The sequence below is a fragment of the Schistocerca piceifrons genome, chromosome 6 (assembly GCF_021461385.2).
Source record: "Schistocerca piceifrons isolate TAMUIC-IGC-003096 chromosome 6, iqSchPice1.1, whole genome shotgun sequence".
NCBI lineage: Eukaryota > Metazoa > Arthropoda > Insecta > Orthoptera > Acrididae > Schistocerca > Schistocerca piceifrons.
The window spans coordinates 231,815,144-231,840,211 of record NC_060143.1 but is presented as its reverse complement, the minus strand read 5'-3'; the positions used below and the strand labels follow the sequence as shown (position 1 = coordinate 231,840,211).

Genomic DNA, 25,068 nt, shown 5'->3' with positions numbered 1-25,068 from the left:
ATACCTACTGCAACCTACATCCTTCTGAATCTGTTCAGTGTATTCATCTCTTGGTCTCCCTCTACGACTTTTACCCTCCACGCTGCCCTGCAATACTAAATTGGTGATCCCTTGATGTCACAGAATATGCCCTACCAACTGATCCCTTCTTCTAGTCAAGTCGTGCCACAAATTTCTCTTCCCTCCAGTTCTATTCAATACCACCTCATTAGTTATGTGAGCTACCCATTTAATCTTCAGCATTCTTCTGTAGCACCACACTTTGAAAGCTTCTATTCTCTTCTTGTCGAAACTATTTATAGTCCACGTTTCACTTCCATACATGGCTTCACTCCATACACATAATTTCAGAAACGACTTCCTGACACTGAAATCTATACTCGATGTTAACAAATTTCTCATCTTCAGAAAAGCTTTCCTTGCCATTGCCAGTCTACATTTTATATCCTCTCTACTTCAACCATCATCAGTTATTTTGCTTCCCAAATAGCAAAACACCTTTACTACTTTAAGTATCTCATTTCCTAATCTAATTCCCTCAGCATCACCCGACTTAATTCGACTACATTCCATTATCCTCATTTTCCTTTTGTTGATGTTCATCTTATATCCTCCTTTCAAGACACTATCCATTCCGTTCAACTGCTCTTCCAAGTTCTTTGCTGTCTCTGACAGAATTACAATGTCGTCGGCAAACCTTAAAGTTTTTATTTCTTCTCCATGGATTTTAATACCTACTCCAAATTTTTCTTTTGTTTCCTTCACTGCTTGCTCAATATACAGATTGAATAACATCGGGGAGAGGCTACAACCCTGTCTCACTCCCTTCCCAACCACTGCTTTCCTTTCGTGTCCCTCGACTCTTATAACTGCCATATGGTTTCTGTACAAATTGTAAATAGCCTTTCGCTCCCTGTGTTTTACCCCTGCCACCTTCAGAATTTGGAAGAGAGTATTCCAGTCAACATTGCCCAAAGCTTTCTCAAAGTCTACAAATACTAGAAATGTAGGTTTGCCTTTCCTTAATCTATTTTCAAAGATAAGTTGTAGGGTCAGTATTGCCTCACGTTCCAACATTTCTGCAGAATCCAAACTGATCTTCCCCAAGTTCGGCTTCTACCAGTTTTTCCATTCAACTGTAAAGAATTCATGCTAGTATTTTGCAGCCGTGTCTTATTAAACTAATAGTATGGTAATTTTCACATGTGTTAATGTTATAACCTTTAATCACCAATAATTGCGTGGATATTCAAACACACTCACTTAGAAACAATAGCTCATTACATGATAACAACTCAGTATTTCTTATTCGACTGCCGTGCCGTGACACATGGCCGGCGGCGTTCGTAGCTAGGTGGCGCTCCCGCGCTCAACCGAGTTGCGGAGCGCCTCTATCGCCGTTTGCGCGTACTGTCATGGCAGCACTGTTAAATGTCGTGGCACTGTCACAACATCCATGGCCTCTTGTGAGGCCACGAGAAGATCCCGCGGAGGGACACGAAAGTAGGGTCGAAAATGTCCAGGACGGAAGCTCGTGTGTGGAACATGCCTCCTGGACGAGATGATGGGTGAAACCTCCGGAGCAGCATCCATAAGTGTCGTGGACCTGGGGGTGTGCTCCATCGAGATGGGTCCCGGAGAAGGCGGCGTCACGACTGGGGCCGGTTCCGGTGTACTCAGAAGCGGTAGTGATGTCGGCTGCATCAACACGTACGGTAGATCGGCAGCAGCGACAGGACTGGCTTCTCGGGCTGGTGGAGGCGAAGGAAGGGGCAGTGGCACCGGTGTGGCCACCACTCGTGGGCGCATCTGGTCCTAATGGCGAACAACCATGCCGTCGTCCATACGTATTTCACAAAGCCGGCGGCCGCGAAGAGCCTTGACCACCCCTGGAATCCATTTAGGGCGAGATTCATACCCTCGTGCCCACTTGTCGGCGCCCATCGAGTATTTTCCCGCACTAGAGGACACAGCACAAGACCTGACAGGGTGAAGCAGGTGCAGTAGAGTGCGCGGCTGGCGGCCATGCAAGAGTTCAGCAGGGCTGTGATCACCCAGAGGCGTGAAGCGATAAGAACTCAGAAATTGCAGCAGAGTGTCATCTGAGGAAAAATCACTAAGGAATTTTTTCATCTGGCTTTTGAAAGTGCGGACAAGGCGCTCGACCTCCCCATTTGATAGAGGATGGAAGGGCGGTGCTGTAACATGATGAATCCCTTGTCCAGTAAAAAAATCACGGAAGGCCTGCGAAGAGAACTGAGGGCCACTGTCCGTGACGATCGTGGATGGAAGACCTTCTAGCACAAAGATTTTGGACAAAGCCAGCATCGTCGCCGCAGTGGTGGGCGACGGACATCGAACAACAAACGGAAACTTCGAGAAGGCGTCAATCAACAGGAGCCAATAAGTACCGAGGAAGGGGCCGGCAAAGTCAGCATGCACCCGTTCCCATGGCTGCACCGGATCAGGCCACGGAGAGGGCATTGTACAAGGTGCAGCCAGTTGTTGAGCACACTGACCACATGCAGCAACCAAGTGGGCAATGTCTGTCCAAATCAATACTGGGCCAATAAACGTGCCTGCGGGCCAGGGACTTAGTCTGAGAAATACCCCAATGGCCTTCATGAAACAGTTTGAGAACATCTTTGCGAAGAGAGGCTGGCACCACGACCCGTGGAGATGCGCCATTCGTGGCCAGAAGAACAACACCATCACGAACAGACAGATGAAGGCGCAAGGCATGGTAGTTGCGAAGGGGATCCGATGTCCGGCCCTTGGTCCTGTCCGGCCAACCCCGTTGAACAAAACCGATCACCTGATGCAGGACCGGGTCCCGCGCAGTAGCCGACGCGACCTGTGAACCTGTAAGTGGAAAACCCTCGACCGCACGACGTTCTTCCTCATCAATGTGGAAACAGAGTAGTTCATCTTGATCGAAAACCGGGTCGGGGCCCATCGGCAAATGCGACAACGCGTCAGCGTTGGCGTGCTGGGCTATGGGGCAATAGTGGATCTCATAGTGAAAACGAGACAAGTATAAGGCCCAACGTTGCAGGCGGTGAGCTTCCTTATCCGGAAGCGACGCCGATGGGCTGAACAGAGAGACCAGCGGCTTGTGGGCAGTGATGTGGTAAAACTTAGAACCATACAAAAAAACGCTGAACTTTTTTAGAGCATAAATGATAGCGAGTGCCTCCTTTTCGATTTGAGAGTAACGCCGTTGCACATCGTTGAGGGTCTTGGAAGCATAGGCGATGGGTCGTTCCGACCCATCCTCATACCGATGGGCGAGAACAGCCCCTAGGTCATACTGTGACGCGTCAGTCGCCAGAACCAAGTGCTGACCCGGACGGAATGTGGCAAGACAAGGCGCCGACTGCAAATGAGCCTTCAGGTGGCCAAAAGCCTGCTCACACTCGTCGGACCAACAGAAAGGGACGTTTTTGCGTTAACAGCTGATGCAGAGGATGAGCTACCGCCACCGCGGATGGAATGAATTTGTGATAATAAGCAATCTTGCCTAGAAACGCCTGTAGTTCTTTGACCGTAGACGGCTGGGGTAGAGCGTTAATGGCCACAACGTGCTGACGTAGAGGACGTATACCCTCACAGGACAAGTGGAAACCAAGATACACAATGGAGGGTTGGAAGAACTGTGACTTGTCCAGATTGAACCTCAACCCAGCCGAATGCAAAACCTGAAACAGTGAACGCAAATTGCGAAGGTGCTCCTCAGTGGAGGCCCCCCGTGACAACAATGTCATCCAGATAGTTTATGCAGCCAGGAACGGAAGCCCTGAGCTGTTCCAAAAACCGCTGAAAAATGGCCGGCGCGCTAGCGACGCCAAATGGTAACCGCTGGTACTGATACAACCCACAAGGAGTGTTGATGATGAGAAATTCCTTGGAAGAAGCATCCAACGGCAACTGATGGTACGCCTCCGATAAGTCATGTTTGGAAAAGAACTGGCCCCCAGCGAGCTTAGTAAATAACTCCTGAGGACGGGGAAGAGGATAAGTGTCAATGAGGCTCTGAGCGTTGACAGTGGCTTTAAAATCACCACACAATCGCAGACTCCCGTTTGGTTTAGAAACCACCACGATTGGCGATGCCCATTCGCTGGAGGTAACAGGAAGGAGAATCCCTGAAGCTGTTAACCTGTCTATCTCAGCCTTGACAGGTGCACGCAATGCCACCGGAATAGGGCGTGCCCGGAAAAACTTAGGGCGAGCTGTAGGTTTAAGAGTAATGTGGGCTTCAAAATCCTTGGCACGACCCAGACCAGCAGAGAACATGGATGAAAATTCAGAACACAATCCATCCAGCTGTTGATACGGAATATCCTCAGATATGAGGTGCACATCATCAATGGAGAACCCGAACAACTGGAAAGCATCATAACTGAACAGGTTTTCAGTGCCCGCATGATCCACCACATAAAACGTGAGGGGCCTAACAACAGACTTGTAGGCAGTGGAAGCATCAAACTGGCCAATGATAGGAATTTTCTGTTTATTATAAGTTCTCAGATTTCGCATAACTGGAGACAAGGGAGGGGAGCCCAACTCCAAGTACGTGCCAGAATTAATGAGAGTTACTGCAGAGCCAGTGTCCACTTGCATGCGAATGTCTTTATCCAGAACATGAACAGTAACAAACAACTTATTTGTTTGAGAAAGCACACAGTTAACATCCATGTCCGATGCCTCGTCCTCGTCAACAGGAACTTTAGGGGACTGACACTCTGTCATGCTGCACGAAACAATGTGGACAAGAAGGAAGTGCGGAACGAAGCTGCTTCTGTGGTTGCTGTTTTCGCTGCGAGCGTTGCGGCCCAACACGACGTTTTTTATGCGAGTGAACTGCCGCCACATCTTCGTTCTCCTGTGAAACAGGCAAATTGTCCATGTTGAAAGTTGACTGTACAGTGCCTACATCACACCACGCGTCTATTTGCGCGCCAGCAGCATGAGACACTTCAAAGGATTGAGCGATGCTTAGAACTTCCGACAACGACGGGTTTGGCAGTTGTAGGGCACATTGCCGAACTTCTTTATCAGGAGCAAGCTGTAGAATAGCATCCCTAACCATTGAATCAGCATAAGACTCATGATGAGTGTCCGTGACAAACTGACATTTCCTACTCAGACCGTGTAGTTCCGCTGCCCAAGCCCGGTAAGATTGATGGGGGTGTCTACGACACCGGTAGAACGCCACGCGGGCGGCAATGACGTGGGTGTTTTTTTCGGTAATAGTTAGACAATAAGTCACACATTTCTTGGAAGGACAGAGAGGCAGGGTCCCGCGAAGGGGCTAACTGAGATAGCAGCTGATAGATCCGTGGGGAAATCCAAGATAGAAATAACGACTTACACATAGGAGCGTCGACAACGCCGAAGGCCAAGAAGTGTTGCCGCAAACGCTTCTCATAATCCTCCCAATCTTCAGCGGCCTCGTCGTAAGGAGGGAATGGAGGTGGAGAAGAGGAAGACAGACGATGAGTAAGCGACGCCGACAACGCCTGAATAGCAGCCATCAGCTGTGTTTGTTGTTCAATGAGCGCTTGCATAAGCTGTTCCATGTCTGCCCCGTCATGAACACACAAATCCACAACACAATGAAAATATCCGACCTCGTCGCCAAAAAGTGTTATAACCTTTAATCACCAATAATTGCGTGGATATTCAAACACACTCACTTAGAAACAATAGCTCATTACATGATAACAACTCAGTATCTCTTATTCGACTGCCGTGCTGTGACATGCGGCTGGCGCCGTGCGTAGCTAGGTGGCGCTCCTGCACTCAGCCGAGTTGCGGAGTGCCTCTATCGCCGTTTGTGCGTACTGTCGTGGCGGCACTGTTAAATGTCGTGGCACTGTCACAACAGTTAACACCTGCTTTCTCTGGGATTGGAATTAGTATATTCTTCTTGAAGTCGGAGGGTATTTCGCCTGTATCATACATCTTGCTCACTAGATGGTAGAGTTTTGTTAGGCCTGGCTCTGCAAAGGCTGTCACTAGTTGTAATGGAATGTTGTCTAATCCTGGGGCCTTGTTGCGACTTAGGTCTTTCAGTGATCTGTCTAACTCTTCACACAGTATCAGATCTCCCATTTCATCTTCATCTATGTCCTCTTCCATTTCCATAATATTGTCCTCAAGAACATCGCTCTTGTATAGACCCTCTATATACTGCTTCCACCTTTCTGCTTTCCCTTCTTTGCTTAGAACTGGGTTTACATCTGAGGTCTTGATATTCATGCAAGTGGTTCTCTTTTCTCCAAAGGTCTCTTTAATTTTCCTGTAGGCAGTATCTATCTCACCCCCTAGTGATATGTGCATCTACACCCTTACATTTGTCCTCTAGCCATCCCTCCTCAGCATTTTGCACTTCCTGTTGATCTCATTTTTGAGACGTTTGTCTTCCTTTTCGCCTGCTTCATTTACTGCATTTCTGTATTTTCTCCTTTCATCAATTAAATTCAATATCTCTTCTGTTATCCAAGGATTTCTATTAGCCCTCCTCTTTTTACCTACTTGATCCTCTGCTGCCTTCACTATTTCATCTCTCAAAGCTACCCATTCTTCTTCTACTGTATTTCTTTCCCCCATTCTTGTCAACTGTTCCCTAACACATTTCAGTAAATTATATATTTATCTGTTTTGTGAAAACCCTGTTATTGTCTCTTAACATGTTTAGGAGTTTTTTTACTAATTCCATTTGTATGAGGACCATTTCACTTAGGATTTGTGGAAGGAACATTTGAAAGTCAGTTTGTAAATAAGTATTATGTATTCTTGTTCTATTATGTTTTACAGCCTTGAGGATCTCATTACTATGGATCTATGGAATAAAATGTGAATCTAATCCAATACGAATCATTTGGAGTAGTGAAATGGAGTGACACAGACCTAGAAGCACTCAATACACTTACACGATCACAATGCCACAAATATAGAATACATCACATACATTCAGCAACTGAAAGATTCACATTAAGCAGAAAGGAAGGAGGAAGGGGATTTATCGACATAAAAAACCTACATTATGGACAGGTAGAAAATTTAAGAAAATTCTTTATAGAACGAGCAGAAACTAGCAAAATACACAAAGCAATCACGCATATAAATACATCGGCTACACCACTGCAATTTCATAACCACTTCTACAACCCTTTAGATCACATAACATCAACAGATACGAAGAAAGTAAATTGGAAACAGAAAACACTACATGGCAAGCACCCGTATCATCTAACACAGCCACACATCGATCAAGACGCATCCAACACATGGCTAAGAAAAGGCAATATATACAGTGAGACGGAAGGATTCATGATTGCAATACAGGATCAAACAATAAACACCAGATATTACAGCAAGCATATTATTAAAGATCCCAATATCACAACAGATAAATGTAGACTTTGCAAACGACAAATAGAAACAGTAGATCACATCACAAGTGGATGTACAATACTAGCAAATACAGAATACCCCAGAAGACATGACAATGTAACAAAAATAATACATCAACAGCTTGCCTTACAACATAAACTTATAAAACAACATGTTCCCACATACAAGTATGCACCACAAAATGTACTGGAGAACGATGAATACAAATTATACTGTAACAGAACCATTATAACAGATAGAACAACACCACATAACAAACCTGACATCACACTTACCAATAAAAAGAAGAAATTAACACAACTAATCGAAATATCCATACCCAATACAACAAATATACAAAAGAAAACAGGAGAAAAAATTGAAAAATACATCCAACTGGCTGAGGAAGTCAAGGACATGTGGCATCAGGATAAAGTTGACATTATACCAATTATACTATCAACTACAGGAGTCATACCACACAACATCCACCAGTACATCAATGCAATACAGCTACATCCAAACTTATACATACAACTACAGAAATCTGTAATTATTGACACTTGTTCAATTACCCGAAAGTTCCTAAATGCATTGTAACATATACCGTACAGTTAAAAGGAAGTCACGCTTGATCAAGGTCCGCGTCACCTTCCATTTTTAACCAGACATAACGTCTGAGACAAGAAAGAAATAATAATAATACATTACAATCATGAATAGTAGCATTTTGAAGAATACATATTTGAATGTAATGAACTATTATGATGTATGTGATTCGTATTGGATTAGATTCACATTTTATTCCATAGATCCTTAGTAATGAGATCCTCAAGGCTGTAAAACATAATAGAACAAGAATACATAATACTTATTTACAAACTGATTTTCTAATGTTCCTTCCACAAATCCTAAGTGAAATGGTCCTCATACAAATGGAATTAGTAAAAAAACTCCTAAACATATTAAGAGACAATAGCAGGGTCTTCACAAAACACATAAATACATAATTTACTGAAATGTGTTAGGGAACAGTTGACAAGAATGGGGGAAAGAAATACAGTAGAAGAAGAATGAGTAGCTTTCAGAGATGAAATAGTGAAGGCAGCAGAGGATCAAGTAAGTAAAAAGACGAGGGCTAGTAGAAATACTTGGGTAACAGAAGAGATATTGAATTTAATCGATGATTGTTTTTAATAGTAAATATTTGTAAGACATTGATCACTGCCTTTCCCGTAATGTATTCAAAAGTAATACTTTGTCATTAGTCTGGTGATGATTTCATTCTCTGTCAGTACTTCCCATTTGCTAAGTTGTAGTCTGTATGAGTTGGTTGAAAATGTCTGATGGATTTATATGAGTCTTTTCTAAATCCCTGCTGGATCCAGTATATGGTTTTGAGTTGTTCTTTGTGAGTCACAGTTTTGTGACTGACTCTTGTTGCTGGGAGTCTGATGTCAGTTGTGAGATTCGACAATTTTTTGGGATTGTAGTCTATATCCATATTTTCTTTTTGGCTCAAGCAGTTTTCTTAGAATTTTGTGTTATTCTTTTAGCATAACTTCCTGATCACTTTTACTGTTGAGTGTAAATGGTTTGCTAGAGTATAAAACTTCAGGTTTGATAACTGCATTATAGAGCAGTTAAAGTTAGATATAGTGGGAATTAGTGAAGTTCGGTGGCAGGAGGAACAAGACTTTTGGTCAGGTGATTACAGGGTTATAAATACAAAATCAAATAGGGGTAATGCAGGAGTAGGTTTAATAATGAATAAAAAAATAGGAGTACGGGTAAGCTACTACAAACAGCATAGTGAACGCATTATTGGGGCCAAGATAGACACAAAGCCCATGCCTACTACAGTAGTACAAGTTTATATGCCAACTAGCTCTGCAGATGATGAAGAAATAGATGAAATGTATGACGAGATAAAAGAAATTATTCAGGTAGTGAAGGGTGACGAAAATTTAATAGTCATGGGTGACTGGAATTCGTCAGTAGGAAAAGGGAGAGAAGGAAACATAGTAGGTGAATATGGGTTGGGGGGAAGAAATGAAAGAGGAAGCCGCCTTGTAGAATTTTGCACAGAGCATAACTTAATCATAGCTAACACTTGGTTCAAGAATCATAAAAGAAGGTTGTATACCTGGAAGAATCCTGGAGATACTAAAAGGTATCAGATAGATTATATAATGGTAAGACAGAGATTTAGGAACCAGGTTTTAAATTGTAAGACATTTCCAGGGGCAGATGTGGATTCTGACCACAATCTATTGGTTATGAACTGCAGATTGAAACTGAAGAAACTGCAAAAAGGTGGGAATCTAAGGAGATGGGACCTGGATAAACTGAAAGAACCAGAGGTTGTAGAGAGTTTCAGGGAGAGCATAAGGGAACAATTGACAGGACTGGAGGAAAGAAATACAGTAGAAGAAGAATGGGTAGCTCTGAGAGATGAAGTAGTGAAGGCAGCAGACGATCAAGTAGGTAAAAAGGCGAGGGCTAATAGAAATCCTTGGGTAACAGAAGAAATATTGAATTTAATTGATGAAAGGAGAAAATATAAAAATGCAGTAAATGAAGCAGGCAAAAAGGAATACAAACGTCTCAAAAATGAGATCGACAGGAAGTGCAAAATGGCTAAGCAGGGATGGCTAGAGGACAAATGTAAGGATGTAGAGGCTTGTCTCACTAGGGGTAAGATAGACACTGCCTACAGGAAAATTAAAGAGACCTTTGGAGAGAAGAGAACCACTTGTATGAATATCAAGAGCTCAGATGGCAAACCAGTTCTAAGCCAAGAAGGGAAGGCAGAAAGGTGGAAGGAGTATATAGAGGGTTTATACAAGGGTGATGTACTTGAGGACAATATTATGGAAATGGAAGAGGATGTAGATGAAGATGAAATGGGAGATAAGATACTGCGTGAAGAGTTTGACAGAGCACTGAAAGACCTGAGTCAAAACAAGGCCCTGGGAGTAGACAACATTCCATTAGAACTACTGATGGCCTTGGGAGAGCCAGTCATGACAGAACTCTACCATCTGGTGAGCAAGATGTATGAGACAGGCGAAATACCCACAGACTTCAAGAAGAATATAATAATTCCAATCCCAAAGAAAGCAGGTGTTGACAGATGTGAAAATTACCGAACTATCAGTTTAATAAGTCACAGCTGCAAGATACTAACGCGAATTCTTTACAGACGAATGGAAAAACTGGTAGAAGCGGACCTCGGGGAAGATCAGTTTGGATTCCGTAGAAATGTTGGAACACGTGAGACAATACTAACCTTATGACTTATCTTAGAAGAAAGATTAAGAAAAGGCAAACCTACATTTCTAGCATTTGTAGACTTAGAGAAAGCTTTTGACAATGTTAACTGGAATACTCTCTTTCAAATTCTGAAGGTGGCAGGTATAAAATACAGGGAGCGAAAGGCTATTTACAATTTGTACAGAAATCAGATGGCATTTATAAGAGTCGAGGGGCATGAAAGGGAAGCAGTGATTGGGAAAGGAGTGAGACAGGGTTGTAGCCTCTCCCCGATGTTATTCAATCTGTATATTGAGCAAGCAGTAAAGGAAACAAAAGAAAAATTCGGAGTACGAATTAAAATCCATGGAGAAGAAATATAAACTTTGAGGTTTGCTGATGACATTGTAATTCTGTTAGAGACAGCAAAGGACTTGGAAGAGCAGTTGAATGGAATGGACAGTGTCTTGAAAGGAGGATATAAGATGAACATCAACAAAAGCAAAACGAGGATAATGGAATGTAGTCAAATTAAATCGGGTGATACTGAGGGAATTAGATTAGGAAATGAGACACTTAAAGTAGTAAAGGAGTTTTGCTATTTAGGGAGTAAAATAACTGATGATGGTCGAAGTATAGAGGATATAAAATGTAGACTGGCAATGGCAAGGAAAGCGTTTCAGAAGAAGAGAAATTTGTTAACATCGAGTATAGATTTAAGTGTCAGGAAGTCGTTTCTGAAAGTATTTGTATGGATTGTAGCCATGTATGGAAGTGAAACATGGACGATAACTAGTTTAGACAAGAAGAGAATAGAAGCTTTCGAAATGTGGTGCTACAGAAGAATGCTGAAGATAAGGTGGGTAGATCACGTAACTAATGAGGAGGTATTGAATAGGATTGGGGAGAAGAGAAGTTTGTGGCACAACTTGACTAGAAGAAGGGATCGGTTGGTAGGACATGTTCTGAGGCATCAAGGGATCACCAATTTAGTATTGGAGGGCAGTGTGGAGGGTAAAAATCGTAGAGGGAGACCGAGAGATGAATACACTAAACAGATTCAGAAGGATGTAGGTTGCAGTAGGTACTGGGAGATGAAGAAGCTTGCACAGGATAGAGTAGCATGGAGAGCTGCATCAAACCAGTCTCAGGACTGAAGACAACAACAACAACAACATTATAGAGCCCAATTTTCGTGTATATGGAGGCACTTTTTTGCTGTAGATTTTACTGTAGCATCCAAATATTCTGCTCCAATCTCTCTCCTCTTGTAGGTTTAAGGATTTCGCCTAAATACTTGAAGTATGGAACACCCTTGATTTGTCCATATTTTGTGATCAGTTTTTGAGCAGGACGTTTTGAGTAGATGTGCCTGGTCTTATGGTACGATTTTTGAAGGTCAACACTTTCCTTAACACATCCCTTGAGAGTTTTATCTGTTTAATTGCTGTCATGTCATCATGTTGGATGCTATTTTGTAGATCTTCCAAGTTATATGGGTTTCCTTTCCGCACATCTTACAATCTCACATCTTCGCTCGATAACAGACCAAATTTCTTTCATTATCCATCATAGTTACTGTGCTACATCAAATTAAGCAAAACACTACATGGAGTTTGCAGAGGTAAAAACATATCGCATAAACTTTGTGTATGACTGATTTTAGCTTACACATTGCAATGTATTAAATTTAGATACAATGTCAAAATATAAAATTGAGAGCAGAAAGATATTTCATTTTGTCCTCGAGTTGCTAATTTTTGTACTCAATGGACAGTTGCATGTGACACGTCCTTTTCCATCCCAGCAACCCACGAATCATGTGGTCAAAACAATAATCGTATTTCAGATATAGTTTGAGATACTGAAACAAGGTTTGCTCAAATGATAGCACAGAAAGAGACACATATGTTTTATGAAACACTTGAAACTTTCCTATTCACCGAGTTATGGACATAACTCGTCCACAGCAGTTGGAGATCGGCAGAATGGTATGCTTGAACACGTCAATGGTGCTTCAGGAAAACCCAAGGGCTGTGTTTCTAATATGTCCTCAGCAGCTGGGGAGCAGCAGAGCATGATGAGTTATCTCATCCACAGCAGTTAAAAGAATAAAGAGCACAGGAGACAGACTATTAGCTTGCTAAACACTGGTTTTGATCAGAAATGGTTCTGGAGTCTTGCCTATGAACTTTACTTTGGAGGCTGTGTTGTTGAGTGGGTTTTTGATGAGATTTAGGGTTATCAGGTGAAGTCCTTGTTCTTCAAGGATGACAAAAAGGGGTCACTGATGGACTGTATCATACGCATTCTTGATGTCCACAAAGAAGCATATGATTGGGCTGTTCTTAGCGTGTTGATTTTTAATGTTTTTTTTTAAATTAAATATTTGTTCTATACAATTTTGATCAGTGTGGAAGTGAGCTTAGTATTGACCAGTTTTGTGACTGAGTTGCTCCTGATCTGCTTGGAGAAGACATGCTGACATAATTTTGTATGTAACTTGCAGAAGGGAAATTTCTTGATAGTTACTGATATTTGTTTAGTCACATTTTTTGTGCAATGAGTGAATTAAGGTTCGTGTTCAGTATTTGAGAAATTTTTCTGTCTGCCAAATCTCTGTCACGATCTGTGCAAGTTCTGTAGTAATACATTCTCCCAACGCTCTTTTATTTTCAAATTTGAGGATATGTCTGTGAATCTCTTCTTGTGAGGGTGGTAGCCACTTGGCACAGGTATAAGAGATTTCCTTTGGGAATACTGAGGGGGCTTCAGGGCAACTGAGCTCAGAAAAATAGTGTAAAAGTTCCCTACTGGTTTCGTGATTAGTCAAGGCAAGCCTTTCATTTGGTTTTCTGAAACACAAATTTTGAGAGGTATATCCTCAGTTCACTCCTGCAAAAGTCTTATAGAATCTGCATGTGTTGTAATTCCAAACATTTTCTTTGATGGTATCCATTTGTTCCATCATGTATTTCTGCTTGGTTTGTCCAATGATTTTCATCACTTGTTTCCTTACGTCGTAGAAGTGTTCTTTTTTATGAGGTTTTCTTACTGTTATACTTAAAAAAAATATTACAATAAAGGAAATTTAAAAATGGAAACTAAAAATGTAACTGAAAAATTGATACAAATGATCAATCATCCCCCCCCCTTTCCCCTCCACACACACACACACACACACACATACACACACAGAGACAGAGAGAGAGAGAGAGAGAGAGAGAGAGAGAGAGAGAAACATTTCTGTTTTACAATTTCAACTTACCATAAAAGAATTTTCTACCAATTTCTCCTTGTACGAATGCACCCAAGAGAGGCGTGTTGGGGAAATATGTTCGGAATACAGACGATTCCATGTTTTTGCATCTGTAATGGAACTTGCCACGACCACAGCAAGCAAACATGAAAGCCACACTATTTCTCTCAGGCAAATTGCAACCGTGGAACTAGAAAACAAGGAAAATAGAATTACAATGATGATAATAAGAGCCAAACTCTATTTTACTAATACAACCAGAAATTTGTAAAAGATTGGAGGGATGGTGGATTGCAGAGAGTTCAGGAAATGTACGACATACAAGATTATTATAAATGACTGAAGGTATACTATTTGACATATTGTCACAGGGATTGCACACACATAAGAAAAACTCAAAACATTTTTCTGACATATTGTAAGTGTTTCATATGTAACTTCCTCCTGATTCTTCGGATATCAAGTCGATGACCAAGTTCTTCCCACATTTGGTGCAGCACGTCCTATTAATTTGATCAAAAGAGCTGTTGAGATGAACTCGCAGTTCTGGTAGGTTTGTTGGTAGAGGAGGTGTAAACACTGAATCTTTCACATAAGCACACACAAAAAAATTGCACGAGTTCAGGTCAGGACAGGTTGGAGGTCATGATATCAATTGCTGATCATCAGCCCCACCATTACCAATTCATCAATTTCGTGATTAAAAATTCATGAACATCAAGATGGAAGTGGGGTGGTGCACCATCCTGTTGGTAGGTGAAGTCTACACTGTCATTCTCCAGTTGTGGCATGCATCAGTTTTTCAGCATGCTGCTCTCAGTGTGGTTTCAGTTGCCTGAGAGTGCATTCGTGTGTGTGAGTTGCGTTTGCATGAGTGTGTGTGTCTATTGTTGACAAAGGCCATTGGCCAAAAGCTTTAAGTTTTTCAGCATGTCAAGATACATGAATCCTATAAAGGGCTTTTTATAGAAGAAGAAAGGACTGTGAAATTTAAACTGCGACACTGCACAGAACAAAGAAACTTGTGGTGAATCCCAAATGTGCTGCATGTTAGTGTGCGGATTCTCTGTCCCCCAGATTAGCACACTGTGCCATTCACAAAAAATGTTGTTGCATCACTGAAGATGAATCTCTCACAAAACCCATGCTCTCCCATGAGCTGCCACAAATGTGCTGAAAATTCAAAGCACCCAACTTTGTCACCAGGAGTCAGGGCTTGTAGCAATCATAAGCGGTAAGGCTTTGGCTTCCTTAAGATCTTCCAAACAGACCTTTGTGGTATGTTCAGCCCTCTGCTTGCTCTGTTCATTGACTTCTGTAGGCTACGTGTGAAACTCATCTGCATACTGTCAACCATTTCTTCATTCACTGCAGTCCAATCCATTGATTTCACATTGCAGAGGCATCCTGAAGCTGTAAACTCCACATACCACCACCAGATAGAGTTGGCAGTAGGTAGATCTATGCGGAACTTTATTCTGAAGTGGTTTTGCACTCTTGCATCAGACAGATGTGAATGCATTTCAAGCACAACACATATTTTCTCAGTATCTGTCACCATCCTGTCTAAATACACACTGCTTATCTCTCAAGGCAAAAATCTGAAGTAAGGTTGCAACAATACAAAAGTTTTGAGTCCTTCTATGGAAGTGATGAGTTTTGTGGCAGTTAATTTATGAAGTCACTTCAGTCATTTATAATAACCTTGTATAGAGCAGAAAAAAATGACATAATGCTCAGATCTTTGTTCACGCATACTCACCAGTCTTGTTTGTCATTTCATGAATAAGCTAAGAAAAATCATTTACATTCTTGAGAGTCTCACTAATCCAGCCATTCGTTGCACATATGGGTGCTGGACTAGCAAAAGTGCTGGATTATTGAGAGTGTCTGAAATTTATTTTAGAAACATAGTAGATATACTTCATTAAATGCAAGTACCTACTTGAGGTCTAGCGTAACTTGTTTCCTTTGAGACAACATGATACTGAACTGTAAAGAATACCACAATTTCATGTACGTATAGCATTGTCTAACACTGTAATGCACTAACAACATTGATGTGCATGATAATTTATTGTTATGCTTCATTTTGGATGGGTGATAGAGTACTGAGAGATCAGACTACTGAGAGCTGGATCAGCAAAGTTCCAGTGTATTTATTCTATCATGAACTGACTTTCAGTTCACTACTACTACTACTACTACTACTACTTTTACTACTGGTAGCAGTAGTAGTAATAACTTTTCCAATACTCTGCAGAGCCTTTTTTTAGCACAATCTGGTACTAAATCAACCCAGGATAATGAATATGATACCAAAATGTATTTCACTTAATGCACATGAACCACATTAAGCAACTACTCTCCATACAAAAACTATCTACAGTAGAAGTCAGACAGAACAGTATGTCCATATTTTTGTTCCTGTTCCTTTCCCCTTGCTCAACCAATCAATTTAATATATATTTAATAATAAAATAATCTGGAAATACAGGTACAGTGAGAGAGATTCAATGGCCAAAATTTACCTTCAGGAGGCAAAATTCTAAGTAATGTTGTCAGGCATGTATAGCAATAGAAGACAAAAACCTATCTTAGCTTTCAGAGTTCTTAGTTCCTTCCTCAGGGAGAATGTCGGATAGGTTACAGAAGTTCTCTGTTCTCTGAACTGTGAGTGGGTCAATATGTTGACGGCAGCTCACCAAAGAGCTCACCGTAGCAATGCAACGCCTAAACAAAGAAATCTGAATGACTTGCAACCCTGCAAAGATCAATGTCATCTCATGGAACAACACACACAGTCGTCAACCTCTCTGATAAGAACCTGGAAGGAGGAGTCATCTCACCCTTAATAAAAGATTAAATTTCTCTCCTGCACCATGCACTGCACCTATTGTGGATTCTGTTAATGGAATGGAATGGGTGGTGTGGCATCTCTTACAAGACGTTGCCGATAAGGTAAGACACTACCAGTCGCATCTTAGCCTCAGCCAAGCTTCTCCAATCTAATATCAGCAGAGCGGAGAGAGAGGGGTGCCATGCATTGCAGAAAGATGAAGATTGTGTGGTACTTCTGGCTGACAAGGGAAATGCCATGGTTGTTCTTAATACCAACGAATATCACAGCAAAGTGCCATTGCTGCTGTAAGATAGCATACACAAATGCCTACAACGGGACCCTACACTATCATAAAGCAGAAAAATGGTGGAGCTCCTGAAGAACTCTGGTCTACCAGAGAATAACATCAAAAAACTTAGAACACGAGCTCCTAGACTTCCCAGGCTGTACAGATCACCTAAAATTCACAAGGAAGGTATTCCACTGAGACCAACTGTTTGCGCTGCTGGTTCTCCTATCTACAGGCTTGCGAAATACTTAAATAAGCTGATGACTCCGATAGGCAGCCGCTATGAACGTCATGTCAAGGTTCATTGAGAAAATTAAACATATTAGAGTTGGTCCAAGCATTATTTTAATCACCTATGAAGGACATATTGAAATTGCTGGCAGAGCATTTTCCTCGTGAAATGATGTAGTTGCTCTGACATGTTATGATGACCACCTAGTTCTTGTATGGCAGTAAATTTTATGAAACAACAGACAGAATGTGTTCTCCGCTGTCTCCAGCAGTAGCCACCTTGTTTATGGAACATTTTGAGAAGTTGCATTGAATTTGGCTCCCCCTTGTCCATTTTCATTTTATTGTTATGTTGACAACATATTTATGGTCTGTCCACATGGTGTACAAGCTCTTGAGCACTTCCTTCAACATACGAACAGTATGCACCCAAACATCCAGTTCACTGTCGAGACCGAGAAAGAAGGAAGTCTGCCATTTTTAGACTTTTTGGTAAAACGAAAGTACACACACTGATTTATATCTTAGTGTGGAGAGTTTTCATCATCCAACCCAGAAGAGAGTTTTAAATACATTGGTACACGGTGCAAAAACTATTTTTGACGAGGACCACTTGACTTTCAAAATAATCGTCTTTAGTATGTGTTCCAAAAAACTGGATATGGTTCACGTGATATCAAGTCAGTGTTATCCAGGAAAAGGAAAAGTGAAAAAAATTGAACATTCACGTAATGAGCTACTGATTGTGTACTTCCCTTTCTGCGGTGCTACATTCAGCAAAAAAGGAAAAGTCCTTGGATGATATGAGACCTACTTTCTGACCTCCAAAGAATATGAAGTAGATGCTAGGCCCTGTTAAGGACAGTTTCAGCCCCAGGATCCCTGAGTTTTATAACACTCCTTGTGACTGCAGTCACGGCAGTCACGGCAGTCAATCTAGCGATTCCCATAAAAGTTTGAGCAATGTGAGTGCAACCGCACTGAAGGCGATCATTGGCTGGTAAACCTTATCTGTATGAAGATGGTATCTTCATATGGATAAGGCTTACTGGCTAATGATCTTCTTCAGTGAAGATGCACTCACACTGCTCAAACTCTCACGGGAATCGGTAGGTTGGCTGTCGCAAGTAATGAGTATAGTGGGCAGGCACACTACAAATTTAATGTGTGGACAGTTAGTTGGAAATGTGAGTCTCACAGGGAGTGTGACAGACATAGGTACCTGCGGTCGCACTACCCTTCGTGTCCTCGATGGCTCACTCGGATAGAGCGTCAGCCTTGCAAGCAGGAGATCCCGGGTTCGAGTCCCGGTTGGAGCACACATTTTCAACTGCCCCCATTGATATTTATCAATGCCTGTAAGCAGGTAATGGTCTGGATTTCATTGTAATTTCATTTAAAGTGTTGGTATCTGCAAAGACAAGAAGAACCTTCAGATGTGACCAAACTTGCTGTTTTTTTTTTTTTTTTTTCAACCCATGTGCTCCATGTACTTACGTTTTGTCACATTATGATATTCTTTAGAAGCTCTGGATTGTTGTTGACACCATTCAACAATTCCTGAACAATGTCTCTGCGAAGTCATTTTTGCTCAAAATTCAACAATTTTGGGACAAAGTTTGCTTCTACATGTTTCGTACCCAAAACATCTGAAAAAACTGCTTGCATGAGCCAAAGCATATGCTGACATCATCAACAACTTCTCTGGTGGTGATTTGGCAATCTTCCAGAACTATATTCTTTTCCTCTTCTTCCACACTGTCATCAGTAATTGATGACAGGTTGCCAGTACATGTGACTGAAGATACAATCAACGTCTTGCATAATTTGAAATGAAGAAAAATAATTCGTGATATGTTGGACCAGCCTACCAGCCTGTAGTCAGCTACTGTCTAATTTCTGTGTTGTATTGCCCAATGAAGACATACAGCTTTCTATGTGTGACTGTGAGCAATGGCCTTTCCAGTAGTACCAAACTCCATAAGTCCACTGCATGGAGTTCCTCTCGCAATGTCCCATGTGTAAATTTCTTGAGAGGGAGATCCATTCACTGACAGCAGAATCTCCTGACAGCTTGAAACTATTTGTTACTGGCATCTATCTCAGGTCTCTGTTGGTTAGGTTCCCTTTACGACCACTGCCCCAAATTGGTGTGACTGGTAGATCATTCCTTGCAGACACACTGAATAGTTAGCACTGCTACACCAACAACTGGGTAACTTTTATTTGAGATGTGGCCACAGGCACTTCCAAACATGACAGCTGCTTTCTGTCAGGTCTCCATGTCAATCCATATTACTGCACTACTCCATACGACCATATGGCATGCACACACATCACTTCACTGCCCCGACTTACGACAGCAGTGGAGGGTTACGAGGCTGCGTGGTACCAGCTCTGCACCATTTGCAGTGCTTCAAAGCAACCAATGTGCTCTTTTAACGGGTCGCCTAGACAAGAACTGACAGGATACAGGTAGGTCAATGCACATTGGGGCACTTTAGGGAAGCAGAGATTTGCCCATGTAAAGAGACAGAGATAACGAAAGAAAATGACCAACAGACTCTACACATCTGCAGGTATTGGAGAAAAAGCAAATTGACAGAATGAAAGAACTACTTTTGAGGAAAACTTTTTTCATGAGTGTGCACAATTTTTTTCACCTGGGGAAAGAGGGTGGTGTGCAATGGTTATGGCAAGAAGAAAAATGTGAGCTAGCAATCTGATGAAATCTTTGCAGAATTCTCGGAGGGATATCATTGTAGTGTAACACTTCACTGCTAGACTCTGGAGTACAGTCTTTGATACTATCCACAATTTGGATGTCGCTGAGTACTTTGGTTCTGAGCACAACGAGCATCAACTATTCATACCTGTTGCCTTCCTGTCCACTTACAACACGATTTCTGCTGCAGCTCCAGCGTGAGAGGCACCACCCAGGGATGTTACCTGCCAGCTCCTGTGAGCACTACGAGCTGTCATGGGCTACCATTAGAAAGCGATTGCTGGTAACGACAGGTACTTTAACACTTCTATCACAATCCTGCCAGTTCCATTCTCTCTGAGCAACAACAGTTCCATTCTCTCTCCGTAACAATAACTAAAAATCCTCGTAACGACCCCGAGATATTTTCATCAATATAATTGGAATATTAGTGTTTTATGGTAACTAAAACTGATGGCAGTGATGCATACAAGTTTTTGCAAAAATAAATGATTAATAACATAATCTATCTACACTTCTGCAGTAGACATAATAATCATTTTGATCATTACTAATTTGCAAATTCTGTACTTAAATGTAAATAAATTATTCTTAATAAACTAATAACTCTAAACTCAATAAAATCCTTCACAATTCCAAGAGATGAATAGAAGCACAAAACATGAATAATAAAGATATTGAAATTCCGGAAGTAATATCAGAAGAGATGCCCAGACGAATTTGAAGTATTAAGAAAGAAAGCGGCTGGGAGACTGTGCTTTGCTATAATTATTAAAGCAGACGAGTTACACAAAAGGATATTTACAGAATATTTGTGAAGGAAAATTTTTTTTTGCAAAATCAGAAAAATGCCAATATTGTCCTATTTTACAAGAAATGAGACAGACATGACATAAAACTCCTCTCCACAAAGTACAAGACATTCACAAAAATCGTTACCAATTGCACTGAAAAAGATTGAATTTTAATCGAGCAAAAGAACATGCTAGATTTTGAAATGGATATAGCACAATTAATCATTATAAAGGTATTTATCAAATGGTATGACTATGAATTGCCGGCCAGTGTGGCCAAGCGGTTCTAGGCCCTTCAGTCTGGAACTGCATGACCGCTACGGTCGCAGGTTCAAATCCTGCTTCGAGCATGAATGTGTGTGATATCCTTAGGTTAGTTAGGTTTAAGTAATTATAAGGGGGACTGATGACCTCAGATGTTAAGTCCCATAGTGCTCAGAGCCATTTGAACCATTTTTACTATGAATTACTACTTTGACTGAGATTCATATATTTTTGAGAGGGCTTTTAACTCAGTTTCAACAAAATATACTACCAGCTCTGGAGAAACAAGGCACTTTTTCAGTCTACACACTGAGATCAAAAGTATGCAGACACTCCTATGTGATGCAGAATTTATCACTACATGTCATGTGAGGTGGAACCACTGGTATAAAAGGAGGTGGGGAGTATTGTGTTGTCAGTAGACAAGCAGTAACAGCACAATGGGTCAGTCACGAGAGCTCAGTGACTTCAAATGTGGACTAGTCATTGGAGGTCATGAAGTGGAAATGCGAAGGAAGAAGCACATTCAAACCAACACAAAACAGATCCTATGTGCTGAAAGAGAGACACTGCCGAGCATTACAGAGGGAGGCTGTAAAAATTCTCATGAAATCAGTGGAAGGAATTACTTGTGCATTCCAAACTGATACCAGCAGTCCAGCTAATGCAATGATTGTGTGTAAGGAGTCAAGAAGAGTGGGGTAGAATGGCTGACAGTTCCTAATAAGCCATACATTTCTGTAGGCAATGCTTAAGTGACACTTGAGGTGGTGTAAGGAGCGACACCTCTGGACAGTGGATGACAACATAAGTGTATGGAATGATGAATCACACTATGCTCTGTGGTAATCTGTCGGAAGGGTTTGGGTTTGGTGAATGCCTGGAGAATGTTACCTGACGTCATGTGTAGTGCCTACAATGAAGAGCAATGGATGAGGTGTAACAGAATGGGGGGCGGGGGGTGTTTTTTATGGTTATGTTAGGGACCCCTTAATGTGCTTTAAAAACACTACATGTGGGCAGGTACTGTGTGAAATAGAGCAGTGGTTTAGGGTCAATGACTGAGTATTAGCGTGACAAACGAGGAAATCAATTGTTGACAAATAACATTCCTGAAATGGGCTGGCCTCCAGTGAGCAGCAACCTGAAGCCAATGTAACACCTTTGGAATGAGTCTGAATGTTGAATTCATTCCAGACCTCTGTGTACAATGCCACTACCTTCTTTGCTTTCCACTCTTTGAGGAAGAATGGGCTGCCATTCTCCCCAGAAATTAAGCCACCTAATGTAATGCGTCCCCAGCAGAGTTCAACTTGTAAAACGTGAAGGGTGGACACACCTCATATTAAGGCCCACTAATGGGTGTCTGGTTACTTTTGGCAAGACAGTGTCGGTCAGTGTACTGGAGAAGATATACAGCAATGCTACTGCTTCCATCAGCCTTCATCAAGATAGTGGGAAATATAAAATTGAAAGAGATTTCAGGCAGAGAGATTAACATTAACAAAACTATTATCGTCAGTCCTACAGAAAGGTTTCAGATTTGCTAATCAGGAAAAATGAAAGTGCCTGGTTAACAGATCATATCAGAACTGCCTATGTTATTGCTGATGACACTATACTGTTTTCCTGAAGAACACATTTTAAAAAAGAAAGAAAAGGGAGAACTCAATACAGCAAATCTGAAAGTAGGTGTGAATACAAATTATAATTATAAAATTATAAAAAGACTACAATAATTGCAGCGAGAACATTAAAAATGAAAATAATTCAAATCAAAAATACAGTCAAACAAGCACAACTGAAAAGTTTTCCTTTACAGAGGAGTTGGAGATGATGACTGAATGAACAGGAACTGAATCAAACAGATAAATAAAAATGACCTGGAACACATCTGATAACTAAACAGGATTTAAAAACCAAGCTTCCAACATCCCATATCTCCACCATGCTGGAGCTGCAATGGATTCATAAAATTTTTGTGATTCCAACAACTGTTACGAAAATCTTAAGTTGCAGAAGAAAAACATTTATTTATTGATGACCAGTTTCTGACTGTTTCACCATTATCAAATCAACCATAAATGTAAGTCTTGCATTACACAAGACATACAAGTGGAAAAATGGCCATGAAGTCAATAACTGAGATAACACATAATATGGCCTCCACATATGCTCATCGCTAACTGTGAAAGAGAACTTACAGTGATGAGCATATGCAGAGGCCACATTACCTATCACCACAGTTATTGACTCCATGGCCAATCTTCCACTTGTATGACTGGAATAACAGAGGACATACATTTATGACTGATTTGATAATAGACAAATAGTCTGAAACTGGTCATCAAAAAATAAATGATGTTCTTGTGCAACTTCAGAAAGTTTTCGTAACAGTTACTGGAAGTTTCCAATGTGTTGGACAAGGAAAGCTGCAATAAGTGTGTACTGCCAGTTACGACTCATAGTAGAAACACGCGAACCACTGTAAAAATCATGAGTAAACTGGTGTCTGCTGAGAAAGCAATGGAGAGAAGCATACACTGGGGAGTACTAGAAGAGACACAAAAAAATTAAATGGCTTTGACAACAAACCAGTGGAACACAGTTACAGTTTTAATGAAATACAAATTGATGGGGGCAGTAAGTACAGTAAAGTGAATGAATGATTGATGTATCTTTGCAAAATGCCCAGAGATGAGAAAAGACTGAGGCAGCAACATAACAGGTGGCTAGTTGGCATTACATAACACACAGGCGTAACACAGGTGATTACATGTGAAGACCGGAACACATTGTAAAGTGTGGAGGAGTCATTAGTCAAGCAGTGGATGTCCAACTGCTGTTGCTGCTGCTGCTGCTGCTGCTGCTGCTGATGATGATGATGACATGACACTTAAATAGGCAGTATAAGGCTGGTTACTTATACACTTTCACTTTCACTATCAGTGAAGCAACATAGGCTTTCAAGACTAAGTTGTTAACTGAAAAGTGCAAAAAGGTCAACTTGCGATGAGAAGTCGGGCACACTACTATTGTAAAGAATTTCATTATAGCTTTGCAGGTAGGTTGGGCAGTGATTAATGAAACATTGCATGACTAAGTGCGTTCCATTTTCAGATTTCTTTCCTTCATTGTGATGATGTTTGGATTATAGATGTGTGTTCCAGCGTAACAAGTGCCAGTGCAACGATCACGGACAGAAGAGCAGAGAGGGCTATGAAATGACATCAGCCACTAGTACACTGACAAACCCAACACCAAGACTGGAGCAGCCTCTGTATGAAGAGAATATAAGTGCTGTGCCGTCTAGCCGTGGGTGGAGTGGAAGACGAGCCGTCATACAAATGCTGCAGCAGCGACTTATGAATTGTATTGTTTAGCTTGCATTGAAATTGTATATACCAAAGGACATTGATTATTTGTATGTCACCATTTGCATCTGACACACCTTTGTGAATACGCAAAGTTAAGTATTATCAATTTAACTTACTGTAATAAACTCCATTAATATGATTTGCTTGAATTGTTGCGTAGCGATCTGAGAAAACAGCTTCCTAGGCGCGCTATATTAGACACATGGGCAGTTCACAAAAATTGGCGACGAGGGTGGGATTTGTTGTTGTCTCAATACGAGTACGAGATTTTGTATTGTCCGACAGCTCAACATGGTAATGCGGATGTAATTTCACGTCTTCTGATTGGCCCTGATACAGATTTTGATGCTTCTGCTGCATCTTGTTATCACATCAATGCTCTGGATTCTGAATTTCTACAAGCCTTTCTGGTGAACTATGGGAAAATTGCACAGACCATGGAAGCTGATTCAGATTTGAACATTTTGCTAACATACATTCACACATCTTGGCCTCATTCCTTTCATACTATAAAGAACTCTGTAGTGCAACAATACTTTGCACACTGGCATAGCCTTGCTATACAGAAAGGTGAGAGTCTTGTACAAAATGACAGGGACAGTCACGTGTGTTGATCCCTAAAGCTTTGCAG

At 41.3% G+C, this 25,068-nt stretch overlaps 1 protein-coding gene across 3 annotated transcripts in view; it reads right to left on the bottom strand.

Moving 5' to 3' along the window:
- The window catches only part of LOC124802971 (F-box only protein 22-like), a 219,274-nt gene that overhangs the window by 25,635 nt on the left and 168,571 nt on the right, over window positions 1-25,068 (bottom strand). For all 3 annotated transcript variants that reach the window (XM_047264064.1, XM_047264062.1, XM_047264063.1), the window contains exon 9: window positions 13,925-14,105. In XM_047264064.1, coding sequence (XP_047120020.1) covers window positions 13,925-14,105 — 181 coding nt within the window. The remainder of the gene's footprint in view (window positions 1-13,924; window positions 14,106-25,068) is intronic.